Here is an 18242-nt window from a genome sequence, read left to right as displayed (position 1 = left end):
TCACAGAAGCCCACCGACAGGGTTAAGAAAAGTCTCTCCTCGTGTGATTTAAAACCGGCATCCCGCCCCCAAACGTCACTGCCTGCAGTGCACTATGAATTAATATTTTTTATAAAACCTGTAATTATCTTGCAACTGGCATAATTACGCTGCATTGTGATTTAAATGTAAAATTCAAAATATGCTGCAATTCCCTAACCCTGCTGTGGCATTTCTTCATTATTTTTTATTAACGCGCCAGCAGCGTCAGGAAATGGGAGTGGCCTTGGCTTCTCCCAGCTCTGAGGAAGTCCCCCTGCTCAGGCCGTGGGGTTTCCACCAACAGTCCTGGCCTTGACATGTTGTGGGTCCTGGGGCAAGACGCATTCCCTCTTTGGGCTCCACTTCCCATCTCTCACAAAAAAGGAGGCTGGAGCAGTACCTCTGAGTGAAGCCCCAACCCCGAAGTCAGGAGGACCAGTCTCCCTCCTAAGGGCAAGGATGCACGCTGTACAAACAAGTGGCCTGCTGTGCTCACTGGCTCAATCCAGGGTTGGGGGCAGCTGACCTTGAGCAGGTATCTACTGGCTAGCCCGCCCGACTATTACAGCTTATACTGTCCTGATTACTAACCTTTTTTTTTTTTTTTTTTTTTTTGCGGTACACGGGACTCTCGCTGCTGTGGCCTCTCCTGTTGCAGAGCACAGGCTCCGGACGTGCAGGCTCAGCGGCCATGGCTCACGGGCCCAGCCGCTCTGCGGCATGTGGGATCCTCCCAGACCGGGGCACGAACCCGTGTCCCCTGCATTGGCAGGCGGACTCTCAACCACTGCACCACCAGGGAAGCCCAAAAGAAATGTTTCTTTTTTTTTTTTTTAACCTTTTTAACATTACCCCAGGGGGCTTCGCAGAGAGCTTTGTGGGCAGAGGAAGCAGTTCAGGGCTCTGGAGTGAGACAACATGGGATCAGATCCCTACTCTGCCACTTAAGTTGAAGGGACTCAGTTTTTCATGTCTGTAAGATGGGGATATAATACCTAGCTTAGAGGACTATTGTAAGGATGAGAAGCTGTGAACTCCCCGAAGGCAGGGATGCCCTGTGGCTCTATCCCTGATGCCTGCGACACAGTAGATGCTCAACAGAATGAGTAACTGACAGAATGTGTACTAAGTGCTCATTAAAGTGCCTGGCACGTGGCAAACACTCTAAAAATTGTCACGAAGGGACTTTATATCCCCATCCGAATAAGGGGATGTTGGGAGCTGGCTCTAGTGGGGAATGCAGTCAGGATAGGCCAGGGATAGGTGAAAAGCCTACACACATGGCTCAGAGTAAGACAGACCTGACTCAGAGCCCAGCTCCACCTCTCACCAGCTCTGAACCTAAGCAGGACACTACCTCTTGAGCCTCAGTTTCCCCATCTGTAAAATGGAATTGTAATACCTGCCTTGCTACAACAAGCCAATGAATGGATGTGCTAGGAATCCCCTTGCAAGCTGTATAGGCAACAGGGATGTTTGTTGTTATTGTTACTACCCAGAGGGAAGTTGAGAAGTACAGGGATGTCTGTGAAGGAACCAGGAGAGGCTGGAGGACTGGACAGCCTGGAAAACTAGGCCACAGAGGGTAGAACAAATCCAGAAAGAGGCAAATGTCACAGAAGGTGCTTTGGGGTTTAGGGCCCAGGAGAGTGAAGACTCGTGGCAGTTGGCAGTATGAAAAAAGATTTCTTAAGGAAATCAGAGAGCCCCAGAGAGGGGCCAGAAAGGGCCTGGTGGCTGGACAGAAGAATCTAGTCCTGGAGATCTCGGGGCAAGATAACTCCTAAGCTGGACCAGGCTGGGCTCTGAAGCTACTTTGCACATGACCTGAAACTGTCAGCCTGTGTCCTGCTCAGTCCTGCGAGCACCAAGGGGCCTTCCTGCTGGCTAGGGCAGAGGGATGGTGCTGGGAGGCCTGAAGGTCCCTCTAACTGTGGTCTCAGGGCCTGTGTAGTACCAGCAAAGGGCTCAGAGGATATTTCTAGTGTCTTTCAGGGCCCCGTCCCAGTTTTCACTGAGGCTGTCTGGGGACAGGCCCTGGTCTCTCTGATCTCTGCCCAGGAACATCTCCTCCCTCAGGAGAACCAATGGTCCCAGAAGCAGGCTTCACTGAGCTCTGAGTGGCTGAGCTGCCATGTGTCTAGTCCCTGGGGAGATCAAGGAAGGGCAACCAGGTGGAGACCACTAATAGCTGGGGCACCAGCTGTCTGTGCACACCAGCCCTCCCAGTGTTCCTGGGCTGTCAGGATGCCTGGCTGCACTGCCCCCACATAGGGGTCTGCTGGCTACACACACATGCACACAGCCTGGGCTCTGGATCCAGCTCCTGGTCTGTTACACGGGAACCCCAGCAGTACACCATAGGAACAGGTGCTATTTCATGACCCAAGTGCTCCTGGCCGTCTCTTCCCCCACATCCCTAGATAAGTTTCCCCTGAACACAGGCAGGCTGTGACATGCCCACCCCAGACAGTCCTCCCGGGGTGCCCCTGCCCGCATAAGCTCACAATGGCCCTGTATGCCACACATCCGCCCTGAGCCCTGATTCCAACCCACACCTCCTCCCGCCCAACAGGTTAGAAGTTTAGTGGTTCTGAGCCCAGACTCTGGAGCCAGACTTCTGGGTTCAAATCATAGCTCTGCCACTTCCTAGCTGTGCTACCTTGGGCAAGTTGCTTTGCCTCTCTGTGCTTCGGTGTCCTCATGTTTAAAGCCAGGATAACAGTAGTTTCTGTTTTGCTGGATGGTTGTGGGGATTAAATGAGTTAATACGTGAAAAGTGCTTAGAATAATGCTGGACATGTTAGGTCACATCACTGCTCCCTAGCACAGGCATGTACCCAGTAGTATTCCCAATCACTCTGGTGCCCAGAGATGTACCTCTCTGGGTACATCACAATGCCCACGGAGGGTCCACCTGGTTGTGGTGTGTCTCCCTCCCCACAGCACACACACAACACACACGTGGATGGCCTGGTGACACAGGAACGCTAGAGGTTCATGCGTCTTCCCAGGTGCTGTGTGCACCACCCAGGAGCTTGCTGACTGTGCCCAGCCTGCTCCCCGGCCCCCAGCATCCCTGCCCAGACTGAGCCCAGCTGCCGGCCCACCCGCACAGAGGTGCACTCACCCACGCAGGCGTCCCGCCGCTCCTCGTAGCCCGCGCTGCACACACACTTGCCAATGGGCACCAGCCACTCGCCCTCGGCGCTGCAGTACATTTTGGGTGTGTCCCGCTCCTCGGAGTGTCGCACGCACTGGCCCCGCACCTCCACCAGCGAGGACGAGTCGGCCCCCGTCACTGCCTCCGAGAAGGCGGCCAGGTTGCGCACCATGGTGGGGCACTTCTTGTAGTAGATGCGGAGAGACAGGATGGCGAGGCAGGCACCGATGTCTTGGAAGGCCAGGTAGAAGCCACGCTTGCTGAGGGGGCCCACACCTCGCACCTCCGTGTTGAGCTTGAGGCGCCGCACACCCAGGTCGGCCCCAGTGAAGCTCTCGTCGGCTGCGATGGTATCGATTTTGAGGAACTGGCTCTCCTGTGTGCTGGCGCCCAGGTCACGGTCCGACTCCAGGTAGTAGAGGTTGAAGGTCTCCTTGCAGGTGCCCAGCACGCCGGGCATGCTGTTGCAGTCCCGCAGGGTGAACTTGATCTCGGCGTAGATGCGCCGGGCGCCATCGCGGGGCACCCAGCTGGTGCGCAGCCAGTTGTTCTGGTTGGGGCTCATGACATTGCACACCTGGTACGTGTGGATGGGCCGGAAGGACTCGTCCACCTCGTTGATGGAGTCCCACTGCGGGCAGAGAGAGCACAGCCGGCTGAAACGAGAGGCAGCACCTGGCCCTCTCTCACCACAAGCCACATGCACGGTGCTGGTGGCTTCCTGGGGAAGAAGACGGAATGTTCTCCAGCCTCGAGGAGCTGACCTTCCAGCGGACTGTCAACCAGATGCCATGCACCCTACAGAAGTGATCTCATAGAGTGTCACATCCTTCTGGGGAAGTGTTATTTGCTGCCTTTTCGCAGATGAGGAACAGAGGGGCTCAGACATAGAGCCATGCGTCTGGGGTCACATAGCTAGTGAATGATGGAGCTGGGACTGGAATTGATGCCAAAGCTACAAAGCTCTGACCTCATTTCTACATGGCTACTCCGTCACTCCCAGAGTGGGGTGACTTGCCTGGGGAAATCAGTGAGCCCACTGGTCCAGTTTCCGTATCAGCTGCCAGAAGGGCCTTTCTAATGCATGAACCTGACTTGTGTTGCACACCCCGCCTCAAATCCTTCAGATGCAACCCCTGCATTGGTGCTTGTTGAGTTACTGTCTAATGGATGGACTCCCTCTGCCTTGCTGTGTGTGATGTTCCCTCTGCCCCCAACCTAAGGCTGGGGGCTCACGGGCTGGCCTGGATCCCATGCAAGGGGGGTACCAGGATGTGGGAAAGTTGAGTATGATTGTTCCTGTGCCAGGTGCTTGCCAGGAATCACTGATTCAGAAATAAACCAGTGACCATCACTGACACTATCAACAGAGTGAAAAAGCAACCCACAGGATGGGAGAAAATATCTGCAAATCACATATCTTAGATGGGATTAATATCCAGAATATATAAGGAATTCCTAACAACAAAGAACCAAACAGACCTGTTAAAAAATGGGCAAAGGACTTGAATAGACATTTATCTAAAGAAGATACACAGATGGCTAAATAGCACATGGAAAGATACTCGACATCACTAAGCATTAGGGAAATTCAAATCAAAACCACGATGAGATACCACTTCACACCCATTAGCTATTATCAAAACAACAGAAAATAACAAGTGTTGGTGAGGAACCCTGTGCATTGCTGGTGGGAATGTAAACTGGTGCGGTTACTGTGGAAAACACTATGGCAGTTCCTCAAAAAATTAAACACAGAATTACCATAAATTCCTCTTCTGGGTGTACACCCAAAAGAAACAAAAGCAGGGGTGACTTCCTTGGTGGTCCAGTGGTAAAAGAAGCTGCTTTCCAATGCAGTGAACGTGGGTCCGATCCCTGGTCAGGGAACTAAGATCCCACATGCCGCGGGGCAACTAAGCCCATGGGCCACAACTACTGAGCTTGCATGCCTCAGCGACATCCTGTGCACCACAACTACAGAGCCCACGCACTCTGGAACCCATGCGCCACAACTAGAGAGAGAAAACCTGCATGCCACAACTAGAGAGAAGCCTGCGCACTGCAACGAAGAGCCCTCATGCCGCAACTAAGACCCCAAAAATAAATAAATAAAAATAAAAAAATAAACATTTATTTATTTATTTATAGGGACACAGAGATTTGCACACCCACGTTCATAGCAGCCCGAAGGTGGAAACACGAATGTCCATCAGTGGATGAACTGATAAACAAAATGTGTATATCCATACAATGGGATATTATTCAGTCTTAAAAATGAATGAAATTCTGACACTTGCAACGACACAGAGGAACGCTGAGGACATTATGCAAAGTGAAATAAACCAGACACAAAAGGACAAATCCTGTATGCTTCCACTTATTTGAGGTACTTAAGTCAGATTCCTAGAGACAGAAAGTAGAGTGGTACTTGCCAGGGGCCGCGGGGAAGGGAGGCATGGGAGTTACAGTTTAATGGATACAGAGTTTCAGTCTGGGAAGATGAAAGAGTTCTAGAGATGGATGGTGGTGATGGTCATGTAACAACGTGAATGTACTTAATGCCACTGAACTGTAGGCTTAAAAATGGTTAAGATGGTAAATTTTATGTTAAGTGTATTTTATCACAATTTTTTTTTTTAAAAAAAGAAAGAAATACACCAGAAATACTCCCTGCCCCCAAGCACCTCACATCCTCACAGAAAAGGCGTGGAGGGTGACACACCAAAGGGAGTGGGCATGTAGGGTATGGCGAAACTTCCTGTAGGCTGAAGCAGGACCCTCTTTCAGGGATGGGAGGGACGAGCCCTGGCAGAAGCTGGGAAACGTAAGCAGTGTTCAACAAGCCCAGTTTGGACACAGAAGAGTCATACTGAAGACACAGTGCTGTGAAATGATCCGAAAGTCGAGAGGCCTGGGTTCTGGGCCTGGGTCAGTCTCTAAATGGCTGTGTGACCTTGGGCAAATTGCTGCTCCTCTCTGGGCCCCAGCTTCCTCAGCTGCAGAATGCTGATCAGCCAGGAGCAGTCACTGTTGGGCTGAGTTCAGTGGACTCCAGAGGGTTCTGAGGAGGGGCTGGTGGCCAAGGGCAGAGGGAGGGGCCGGGCTCTGGGTCCCTGTCCTGGCTCCACCAGAGATGTAGTGCCTTGATCTTCTCTCTTGGGCCTCTATGTGTATTGTCCTTGAACTAGAGATCCTACTGCTTAAGCAGGGGGTGGGGGAGGGGAGGAAGGAGGTAAAGACCACGCCTCACGGGGCTCTGAGAATCTGCGGGGTCCTGAGCTGTCCCACAAGCTCTAGAGTGGGGACTGTGGGCATCTCAAGTCTTTCCTGCCTGACGAAAGCCCCTCGGTCTGACTTTGTCTTGGCCAGTTATATGTGCCAGCCCTCAGTGCCCTTATCTGTAAGAGGGGCTCAGAAAGGCCCCACTTCAGTGAGGCTTGAGAGGAGGGAAGGAGATGCCTACAAAGTGCTTAGCTTGGGTCTGGCACAGAAGGCACCCGAGGAACAGGACTGGTATGATGCTGAACTGGCAGCCTTTTCCCAGCCCACCTGTGCCTGCCTCTAGGGACCACCGGGGAAGCAGTCCAGGGCGTGCCAGCCTCACCCGAAAGGCTGCGTGCCTCCTGCACCCCCCACCCCAAGAAGGACCTCCACGCTGTGCCCCGCTCTGCAGCTGGGGCTCTGGGCAGCACTGAGTCACATCTGGGGTTAAAGTCATTGTCACAATTAATGGAGCACCAAAGAGCCAGCCAGCTGCTCGCTGTCTGTTTCCTGCCAGGGACCTGGATAAATTAATCAGCTCAATCTGAGTCTGCTCCAGCCGCTCCACCAGTGCCAATGGCCTGGCTTAGCCCAGGGGCTGCTGCAGACACCCAGAGGGGCATAAATTCCTGGAGGGTGGGAAAGGGCGGAATCAGCCCTGTTCTCCACCTGGGGCACTCCCACCCCAGCCACCTCTCTACCCCCTGGCACACTCCTCCTCCAACCCCCACCACCGCTCTGGAACTCTGTCCCCTTCCCGGAACAGAAGGCAGCAAACCAGCTGTGCATCCCTGGGTATATCACATTCCCTCTCTGAGCTTTGGGCTTCTCATGGGTCAAAGGGGGTAGCTAATGCCTGCCCCTTTCATCTACTTCATCAAGCGAGACAATAAACAGGAAAGTTCACGAATGGCTGTTAATTCACCAGGTAAGGTGGAGAACCACCCAGTATGTGGAAGGAGGGGTCCAAAGAGAGGGGCGCAGCCTGGTTAAAAGCATGAGTTCTGGGGCCAGACTCTCCTGACCTTAGCAGAGATGTTTAACCTCTCAGAGCGTCTGGTTTCTCGCCAGTACGGTTGTCCTTTTCCTGCATCATCTCACGGATGAAAACTGTGTGGAACAGGTTCTGTGATCATCCCTGTGTTATAAACGGGGAGGTGGAGGCGAGGTAAACCGACTGGCCTGAGTCACACTGATGAGAGGTGGCGGAGCACCAGCTCGTTCAGACCCAGCACCGCTGGCTTTAGGCCGTGTGGCATGGCGGACAATCCGATAACTGTGTGATGCTGGAGACGGCCCTGGATGACCCTGGTACCCAGGGTGCTTAACAGACTCCAGAATCAGAAGGGTGGATGGAACCTCAAGGACCATCACTCTCCACCCAGCTGACACTTATTAAACAAAGGATTCCCAGGCCCCTCCCCAGACCCACTGGATGTGGGCATCTGTGTGTTTCACCTGCCAGCCTGGCACAGGTTCAAGATCTAGAGTTTGGAAACCTTCTTTCCTCTCTGGGCAAGCCCAATCTCCAGGCCCCATAATGATGGGAGGTGGTCCCTGGCTCAGTAGATAATGCAGCATTGGTTCCCACCCCTTCACAAGGTGGCACAAGGCACTCAACATGGGCTCCAGGCCCAGAGAGATCTGACTTTGCATCCATCACTTGGAACTTCTCTGACGGTGGCAAGGTTTTTCTCATTGCTCTGAGCCTCAGCTTCCTCATCTGTGAAATGGGGTGGTTACACCCACTTGCAGGATTGGTAGTGGGGATGAAATGAGATAATGTCCATGAATTGTTAAGAGCTATGTGAATATAAGTTAGTTGTTCTAACTCCTAAACGAAATGAGGTAACTCTGAGCCACTCTTTTTTTTTTTTGGCTGTGCCACACAGCTTGCGGGATCTTAGTTCCCCGACCAGGTATTGAACCTGTGCCCTCAGCAGTGAAAGTGCTGAGTCCTAACCACTGGACCACCAGGGGATTCCCTGAGCCACTCTTTACAGCACCCAGTAAACAAAAGAACCTTAGATGACCAACGTGATCGACCAAAACGCAAGTCTGGCCATATTCCTCACCCCCCACTTAAAACCCTTCCAACTTCTTGTTACCCTAAAAACCAAGTCCTAAGCCCTGAATGGGACAGAGGGACAGAGACACCCAGAGCCAAGCCGGGGAACCAGGCCCATTCCTTCCTAGCTGCTGGGTCTCAGGGGAGATGCTGACCCGGCCAACAGCCAGGCAGTCACCTGCTCAGGGTCAGCCCCTGCCACTGGCACAGCCGGTTCACCGTGCCAAAGCCCTTTCACACCCATGCTCACCCCTTGAGACAGCCAAGTGGGATACACAAAAGAGTGCTTCACAGGGAGAGACAGAGGCCCTGGGGGTAAAGGGACATCCCAGGACCCAGCCTTTGTCCTCAGGCAGAGAAGGGGGTCCTCCAGGCTCTCGGGGCCCCTGGCCTGCCCCTCCAGCTCCCTGAAGCCTGGTGCACCGGGGCTGATGACAGCAGACTCAGCTTACTGATACCTGGGGACGAGACCCCCAGAGAGAGAGGAGTTGGGCTCGTCCTGACCCCAGTCACAGGCCACAGAGAGCCCAGATGACAATCTTACCCCAAAGTAAAGAAATATTCAAATACCAGCTCAGTATCGTCATCAATACATTATTATCCCTCTGTCTCCAGAGGCATGGGGGCTGCCAAAGTGTTCATGAAAGAAGTCTTGGGTGTATGATGCGTTTGTGTCTATGGTGGGGATGTGCGTGCGTTTCTAAGCACGTTTGCAGGAGGAAATTTATTGATATGTAACCATACTACACACTAATAACAATGATAATGATAATACATTTAATGAGGGCGCACCGTGTGCCAGGCACAGTGCCAAGACCATGGAGGCCAGATGGGCCTGGGACACAGACAAAAGCATCCCACATCCAAGCCTCACACTTGGAGAATCGGGAGGCGGCACTAGGGTTGGTTCTGGAATCCCAAAGGTCTGCATGCACTAAATTTAAGAAATCAGCAGCTCTGTCTCTGACTGCTGTGTGTCCCTGGGTAAGTCCCTTCACCTCTCTGGGGCTCTGCTTCCTTTTGATCTGTCTGATGATAAGACTGTGAGTCACAGCCTCTCCCTGCTCACAGAGGGACAACACTGGCCCCGCTGCCCATCACTTACCCCGTGAGCGGGATACGTGAGCCAGCCCCAGTCCCCATGGATGGTCGACGTGTCCAGCAAATTCACTGTAGAACAGGAAACAAGAGTACATCAGTCCCCTGGGCCCCCCTTCCCCGATCCCATAGGACCAGCCCAGCCTGGCTACACTGGTCTGCTCTTAGCCCAAACATGCCAGCTCCAGTCTCTGGTTCCTTTCTCACTTCTCCATCCTTCAAGGCTCAATTCAAGTTCTTTCCCTTCCTTGAAGCCTTCTTCCACCATCACAGCCAAAACATAATCTTCTCACCTCCCAGAATACAAGCTGCCCCGAGTGCCAGGCTACCCTGGTTGGTGGTGCAGCGGGGTGGCTAAGAGCTGGGCTCAGCAGTCCAGGGGTCCTGGGTCAGAATCCCAGCTCTGTCAGTTAGACGCTGTGTGTCCCTGAGCAAGTTTCCTCCCTTCACCGAGCCCCCATTTCCTCCCCTAAAATGGGGTGACAGTGATGCCTGCCTTACAGGGGCTTGTGAAGATGACCTGACCCTGGGCCACTCATGGGACATGATGGCATTCAAAAGCACCCACCGACGTTCGCGCTGTTAGGTCAAACCTTCCCCCAGAGGACTGGCCCCAGCTTTCCCATCCCCAGTGTCCCCCAGTGGGTGCCTCGCACCAACAGGTCCTCTGTGCACACGGGACATGGAGGGCTTTGGAGGAGGAAGAGCTGCCTCGTAGGGAGCACGTGCTATGTGCTGGGCTCTGTTAGGGGAGCCTGAGATGCCTCATCTGCGGCCTGCACAACAAGGCTGAAAGGTGTTCATTCTTATCTCCATTTTCCAGATGAAAACACTGAGCCTCAGTGAAGATCAGGAACGTGCCTGGAGCCCCACAGGTGTAGCTGCAGGGCTGGCATCCAGAGCACCACAGACAAGGCCACCAGCCCTGGTAGCTTGAGCCCAAGGAGCAGAACCTCTGGGCTGTCACTGTGGTGGGAAAGAGCGCTGGCCTGAAAGGCAAGTATACTCTAAGCCAGACCCTCAAAGGGGACCCTGCAAAGTACCAACAACAGGGTGGAGAAAAGAGCCTGCCTTCGGAATCAGACATCACTGGGCTCATATCTCAATACAGCTACTTGGTAGCAGGTGACCTGCACTTCACCGAACCTCAATTTCCTCATCTGTAAAATGGGGATAATAATACGTAAGGGTGGGCGAGGGTAAACTGTAAAGCCTGGAGTCAATGCCTTACCAAAGCTGGTTCCTATTCCCTAAGTCCTGGCCCTCCTGCCTCTCTCTTGGGACCTAGGAGCCACCCACTCACTTTAAGGTGATAAAGATGCACTAAACTGTGAAGAGCAGGGCTTGAATCTCAGCACTGTCTCTAACTGCTGTGTGTCCTTGGGTAAGTCCCTTCCCCTCTCTGGGCCCGCTTCCTTTGATCTAGCCGATGAAAGCGCTTTGGGCTCCAAGGTCCACAGCTTTCATTTCATTTTCTCGTCTATGTACCCACTCTCCCAGCCAGCAACCAGGGGCTTCCAAACAACCCAATCTGCAGACTCCGGCAGGTCACAGAGGGTTCAAACGGGGCCCTCCTGGAACTTTCCCGAAGACAGGCTGGGTGTCCTTCTGCCTGACATTTGCATAGCTCTGCGCCTGCCCCTCAAAGATGGAGACAAGTGTCCTCAGGAAATGTTGGAGTGAGGATGCTCTTATTCGCTGATTTTCTTCCTCTTCCTCCTCTCACCCTCCCCACCCATTGTCAGGGGCCCCAGAGGCTGGCTGGAGAGAGGACTTGCCGAACCAGGAGGGGGCCTCTGAGGTCCTCCCCCGGGTCCCCAGGGGCCAGGTGGGATCAGGGGATGGAGCCAATGTCCGCAGAGGGATCTCCCTTCCCTGAGCCCAGCCGGCCCCATGCCGGGGGCACAGGCAGAGAAGCCTTCCCGCCTCCCTCCCTCCTCCCTCACTCCCTCTCAGGCAATGGAGAGAAAACTGGGTCAGGCAAGCTCTCTCCTCCTGCTGGCTGGGGGGAGGGGGAGGGGGCCGCACTGCAGTTTCCCCAGACCAGCAGGGCCCAGTTTGGGGAGAGGGTGGGGAAAGGGGACGTGTGGGCTCCCCAGCCCCACCCACACCCCAGATGGGGTCTCAGCCCTTCGCCAGCATCACCTGGATACAGCTCAGACCTGCCCCTACCCAGGGGCAATGAATGTCCCCCACTGGGACTTCTCCCCATGAACACCCTGACTCTAGAGGCAACTGCCTGCAGACCCCACTTTCTAGACCCTTCCCTCCCCTCTGGAAATCCCCAACCACACCTGCAGCTGCTTCTTGATCAGTCAGCCAGGGGGCTCAGATAATCCAAAAATAAGTCAGAAGTCAATTCTATTGGATTCAGGAAGAGTTATAGGATTCCAGGGCTGCTTGCTCCAATTCCCTCCAGACCCTTCTCTGTCCATCCCCTCCCCTCCTCCCCCTCTGTCCCCTTCTTCCCTACCTCATGTCCCCTTCTGTGGTGGGAACACAGAGTGTCTCTCATGGGAAGCTCCAGGCCCACAGGAGGGCTCATCAGGGCTGGAGAGAATTCCAGCGTTAAGCCCATCCAGCTTGGGCCTGAATCCCCTTGGAGATTCCAACCCTTCTGCTCACCTGGGCTGGGCTCTCTCCTGCCTCTTGCACTGCTGGACTGCAGGTCTGTGTGACATCTGTGAAGTCAATGACCCTCTCTGGGCCTGTCTCCCCACTTGTAAGTGGGAGGATTGGACCCATGGTCTCTTAGGGCCTTCAGTGAAGCAACCACTTAACCCCTCTGTGCCTCGGTTTCCTCATCAGCAAGATGTCTGTAGGCATCCTTCCTGGGCCTACTTGCCAGGCTGTTCTGGGGGATCAAACGGTCCCTCTCCTGCTCTGAGAAGCACAGATAATTCCTAAGCCTCTCCTGTTTGACTGTGGCAGGCATTATGCGATTTCTTTTTTTCTCCAGCACTGTCACCTTCCCCCATTCCATTTCGCTGAGACTAATACCTAAATTGATTTACATTCCCTGAGGACGCAGGGCATGATGGTGAGGCTGGAGAGTTCGGGGTGGCCAGGGGATGTCAGTCAAGATGTGAATGCCTCAGAGATCACCCCAAAGTGGTGGATAATCCACACCACAGAGTGATAAGGCTTTGAGCCTGGTGGGGCTCAGGGGCATCTCTGCAGGTGTAGGGCCGTCCCCAGCACTGTGAGGGACCTGGCATATGGGCACTTGGGCAGCCTGGGGCACTGTCACCTTGCAGGACCCCAGCTGGGAAAAGAGCCCCCTCCCTGAGTTCCAACAGTTTCCCTGGCCGATCCTGGCTCTGCACCAGCCCAGGGACTCCTGGCTGTTCTACGTGGAACCCATGCCCCAGGTCTCCACCCAGGACTGTCAGACCTGCGTGGGTAACCCATGTCCAGCCATGGGTATCCTGCTGTGTTGATCAGATAGGTATGGCCTGGCCCTTGGACAACATCTCCCTCCTTCTCACCCTTGACAGACGCCCCCCACTTCCTCTCTTTGAGACCTAGCCTCTTCCCCAACTGTCGCCCCTCCCTGGACACATCCTCTCTCCGAGGCTAATGGTCCATCCTCTGCTCAGGAGCCTGGTCAAAGTCCCCTCCCCAGGGGCTCTGGGGTTGGCCAGCCTGGGATTCTGGAAGGTGCTGGCTCCTCGCTGGAGAAGAGAGTTGAAGCAAGGAGCTGGGGATGCACCACCCAATGCCCAGAGCCTTGATGTGGGCCTTTCAGAATCCTGCTGGGTGAAGACACTGTCCCCTTCTCCCCACCCAACCCTGGGAAAACTGTGTCCTCAGGCCACAGCTCCAAGGGCTCCCAGGCCCCTTGTGCACTCTTCCCCTCAGCTCCCTTGCTATGGTCCCTGCTCCCTGCGTGGCCCCTGTTTCATTGGAGATTATGAGTTTATCTATGTCTGTGTGCGTTTATTCTGTGCACATGCATTTCTGTGGACGTGAATGCAAGTTTGAGGGTCTTTTTATATGTGTGGTGTCTGCCCATGGATGTGCATATTTTCATGTGCATGAATCTTTACATGTATATGTGTGCACATGTGTACTGGCTGCACTTCTGTGCATCTGACTATGGCGTGGGGTGGGGGCTGTCCATGCACATGAGTCTCTACAGGCCTGGGTCTAGGTGTGTGAATCCTAACATGTGTTTGTTTGTGCATGTTTGGTTGTGGGTACGACTGAATCTCTGTGAGCCGTTCGTGTGTGAGGGGGTGGATCTGTGGTATATCTGAGCGTGGATGAGGAACACTGGCTCTGGAGCTTCCTGGAATCTGGAAGTTCATCTTGCCAGGGTGAGAACACAGCTCTGGACCCAGGATGTCAGTCCCAGGATGCTGCACAGAGCACCAGGTCTAGCCTCCCCCTGGCAGAGCTGCAAAAGCAGAGGAGGCCCAGGGCAGGGGCTGGGGTGAGGAGTAGAACCTAGGGTGGCATCCTGAGCTGGACCTGGAGTGTCCAGTGGGGCTAAGATGGACGTGTGTGTGTGCGCGCACGCGTGCATGCTTGCACGTAGATGTGTGGAGACCCAGACCCTTTTGGTTCCGACTGCTCAGCCCTCACGCCCATCCTGTGTCCCCTGAGTGACCGGACTGCCCCAGCCTTGACTCCGGACAAGACCCAGCTCTCCAGGGCCTTTCCTGCCTCAGTCCGTCTGCAGCCCTCTCAGCCCCCTCCTCACTGGTTCCTTCTCCCCAGTGCCCACCAAAGCTGCCTCCCCTCCGGCTGTCACCCCCTGGCTGCTGTCCCTCCTTCTCCCCCAGTCCTCCAACCCTCCAGCCCGGCCCACTTCCAAGACCCTCACTCACTGCCCCTCATTCCCATCTTCCCCCAAACCCAGTCCTGTTCTCTGATCCTCGTTTCTCAGTTCCTGGTCCCCATCTCCCAACGCCATCCCCAGCCCCTTTTCCTTCTGCTCTCTGAACCTCATCCTGCGTCCTTGTGTCCCTCTGTCACTCTGCTCTCTGTCCTCTGTCCACACCCCTGTCCCCTGCCCTGTCTCCTCTCTGCCCTATACCTCTTCTCCTGTCTTCTGTCCCCCCGTCCTGTCTCCTCATCCCCAGTGTCCGAGCCTCAGTTCCCTGTACCCGGCACCGAATCCCTAAGTCCTTGTCCTCCTGTCCCTGTCCCCGTGTCTCTGTCCCTCATCCTCAAGCCCTCCGGTCCCTCTCCCTCAGTCCTGTCCCCATCGCCATCGCTCTATGCTTTGACCCCAGGTCTCTCCCGCGGTGCCACGCCTGCCCCCCCAAACCCAGAGATCCCAGCTCCTTTGGCATTCGGGGTCGAGGGAAAGGAAGTTGAGCCTCGCTCTGGCTGCGCGCGCCGCGCCCCCAGGCCCCTCGGCGCCCCCGCTGCCCCGCCCCGCCGCCGCCGCCGCCGCCGCCGCCGCCGCCGCCGCTGCTCACCTTCGCCGCGCGCCGCGGACACGCAGGTGGCAGCCGCCGCCGCGGCCGTGATGACCCACAGCGCCGGGGGCAGGCGGCCCCGAGCGGGGGCCATGGCCGGGCCGGGCTGGCGGGGACGCCACGCACCCTGGGCTCGGCCGTAGCGGCCCGCGCGTCGGCGCGCTCCCTGCTCACCCGCACACCCGGCTGCCGGGCGCACACACCGGCGCACACACCGGCGCACAAGCCGACTCGCAGCTCACACGCGGGCACCCGCGCCCGCCGCCGCCGCCGCCCCGGGCGGGGGCCGGCCAGTCACGGCGCCGAGCCAATCAGCACCGAGGCGGGTGGGGGGGACACGGAGCCCGCACCGCGGACACCGACCCGCGGACACCACCGCCCGCCGCCCGTGCGCACGCTCGCCCTCGCCCGCCCTTCGGGGGCGGCGCGCGCCCCACGTCTGCACGTGGACTCAGCCACCGCGCAACCAGCCACGGTTCGGACGCCACGCGACACCGGGACCCACGGACCCACCCGGGGAGGCCCCGCGTGGGCACACGCGGGCACACTCTCTCTTACACACGTGACCCTCAGGTACACGCGCCCCCAGAAAGTGCCTCGTGGGGTGATGCATACGCACTAGTTCACGGACAGAGGCTCAGAGGCAAACTCAGAAGCACTTTTAGTTAAACATTCTCTCCCCTCCCCCACCCCAATGACTGGGCACCCCGGGAGGCCTTAGAGTGCAGTGATCATGAGCTCAGGCTCAGGGACCAGATGTTTCAATGCTGGCCTTGGGCAAGTTTCTTATAACTCCCTGAGTCTCAACTTCCATGTCTGTAAAACAGGGACAAGAGTATCTATGTCCTAGGGTGGTTTTGAGAATTATATTCAAGGACCCAGGTAAAGTGCCCGGCATACTGCCAGGCACACAGCCAGGTGGCCAGCTTGGATGATGGTGGTTACTATTCCCTGCTTTCCCCTCCCCTGACTTCATTCACTCCAATTCTGTTCCCAGGATTAGAGATCTCATCCTGGGGAGGCTGCAGTCTGTAGGGGGAGGATGGTGTCGTGGGGCTCCCTCCTGAAGCCTGACCTACCAGCCTCCAGCCCGGTGAGCACCTGGTGGGCCAAGGTGTCCAGGAAGCAGATAAGAGATCTGCAGCTCCTGGGGACTGGCTGGCAAGTGTGTGCCCACTGGGGCAAGTCTCACCACTGCTCTGCCTTTCAGCTGATGCAGACCACTGCTCAGCCCCGTCTGAATACACTTCCACTCCTGTGTTCACTGGGGAAGAGTTGGACCAACGGCTGGAGATTACATGGGATGATAAAGGCCATTTGGGGAGTGTGTGCTGTGTACCAGCCCCTGTTTTAGGCGCTTTATAAACTTGCGCTACTTTAAGCCTCACACAGCCCTGCAGGGGAGGTGCAGCTAAGGAAACTGAAGTGCAGAAAGGCCATCATTTGCCTTAGATCACACAGCTGGTTAAATGCCAGAGAGGTGCTCAGATCCAGATCCGCTGGACTCCAAAACCCACTTCTTTCCTGTGCGTCTTTCTTTGTTACAGAAAGGGGAAGTCAGCTCGTATTAGGAGCCCTTTTCTAACAGCTCAGACCAACTGCCTCAAAGATGTAGTAAGCCCCCTGTTAGCTGAAACGTTCAGACCGACACTAGCTAGAGACTGTTCAGGGATGCTGTGAAGGGGGCTGGGGTTCAGGGGAGCAGATTGGATTAGACCCGGAGAGGCAAACTCAAATGCCCATGTGAGACAGGCAGGCAGGCTAATGAAACCTGCCAAGGGAAGTGTTCCCAGCTCCAGTCAACGTTGCCCTGGGGGTATGAGCCCAATTTTCTGCGTTTTCAAGAGAAGCTGTATATCTGGAATTTTTATGTGGTGTCTCCTGATGTTTAAAGTTGGCAGCTAATGGAAACATTTTAATAACAAGTGTGTGCAAACCTGGGGAGAGGTGGCCACAGCCCGCAGGACTCTAGACCTTCCTTCTGGGCTTCTTGTAGACAGAAGAGTCCCTGGCTGGCACCTCACTCCTGGGCCACTGGGGCAGTGGGCAAGGTAGGGCAGAAAGATGCAGACCGTGCAGGATGCAGTCACGGCACTCATGGGCATCCTGTACCCCGGCCAGGGCTCCCAGAAATATTTGCTGGTGGAGGAAGCTTTGTTGGGGGCTGGGGTTCTGCATCCCCAGGTTGAGGTGGAGCCAACCAAACCTGCATTTTGTCCATTTTGCAGGTGAGGAATCTGGGGAATCCTTGAAGGACTTGGTGAGCATGAGGGTCTCTGTCAGGGACCTGCTCCATATTCTGAATCGTCTTTGACAAAATAAATTCATTTCACCAAACGTTCTGTGGGCTAAGAGCGGTTTGCTTTCAGTTGTATCTCTGCCCCTCTGATACTCCCAGGACACCCCAGCCCAGGTGCACCCTCTCCTGGGCTCTTTCCTCCCACACCTTCCCCTCTGCTTGTCCGGGGTTTCCAAGTAGCAAGTTGCCAGCTTGCCAACGGGGAGGAAGAAGCCATCAGCCCCCCCTGCCAGCTTCACTTCACTTCACTCACTGTGCACCTCCCAGGCTGGACTCTGCATCCCTCTCTCATGGAATCCCTGCAACTTGGGGCTTTCACCCCATTTTAAAGGCAAAGAGAGTGAGGTTTGTGAGGGCCTGACTGACGGAGTGGGAAGCTCTGTGAGGTGCACGAGCGGGACCCGTGATGGTTGTGGAATGTGTCTCCTCTCCGGACTGGGTTCTGAAAGCCCACGGCAGGGTCCCGGCTGGGTCCTGTTGCATCCTCCTGGTGCACAGTAGGTGCTCTGGGGACGTTTGCTGAATGATCCAGCAAATCATGAGCAAACGGGCAGAAGCCCACACCCCGCTGACCCAGTGCTTGAGGCCGTCATTGCTGGAAGGCCGTTTCTGGGTTACAGAACACCTTGCTTTCTGGATTGCTGCACAGCTGTGCTAGCCGGATCTGCTACGTGAGCTTGACCTCAACTCTCCAGGGGGTGAATCTGAGCAGCGCTCACCCCCTCCCATCGGCACACTGGCGCCTTGGGACCTTACTCTATGGAGCAAGGTGGAGGTGGGGCAGAAAGGGCTGGACTTGACCAAGCAGGGAGGCCTCTGAGCCAGTCCTTTCCCACCTGAGGGCCCCTCCCTGACCCTTGTCTTTTCCTTCTGGGAGCTGGAAAGGGAGTTGGAAAGGGA

General features: G+C 55.5%; 1 protein-coding gene across 1 annotated transcript in view; it reads right to left on the bottom strand.

Moving 5' to 3' along the window:
* EPHA8 (EPH receptor A8) overlaps window positions 1-15137 on the bottom strand; it is a gene marked incomplete at both ends in the record, with an annotated part of 33773 nt that extends 18636 nt beyond the window's left edge. Inside the window, 3 exons of the mRNA XM_082614004.1 lie at window positions 3152-3815; window positions 9622-9686; window positions 15044-15137. Of these exons, the coding sequence (XP_082470130.1) occupies window positions 3152-3815; window positions 9622-9686; window positions 15044-15137 (823 nt within the window). The remainder of the gene's footprint in view (window positions 1-3151; window positions 3816-9621; window positions 9687-15043) is intronic.
* Window positions 15138-18242: the final 3105 nt, after the last annotated feature.

Source organism: Mesoplodon mirus (assembly GCF_964341445.2).
Source record: "Mesoplodon mirus genome assembly, chromosome: 3".
NCBI classification, from domain to species: Eukaryota; Metazoa; Chordata; class Mammalia; order Artiodactyla; family Ziphiidae; genus Mesoplodon; species Mesoplodon mirus.
The sequence above is the reverse complement of the archived record's forward strand: the minus strand, read 5'-3'. Positions and strand labels throughout refer to the sequence as shown.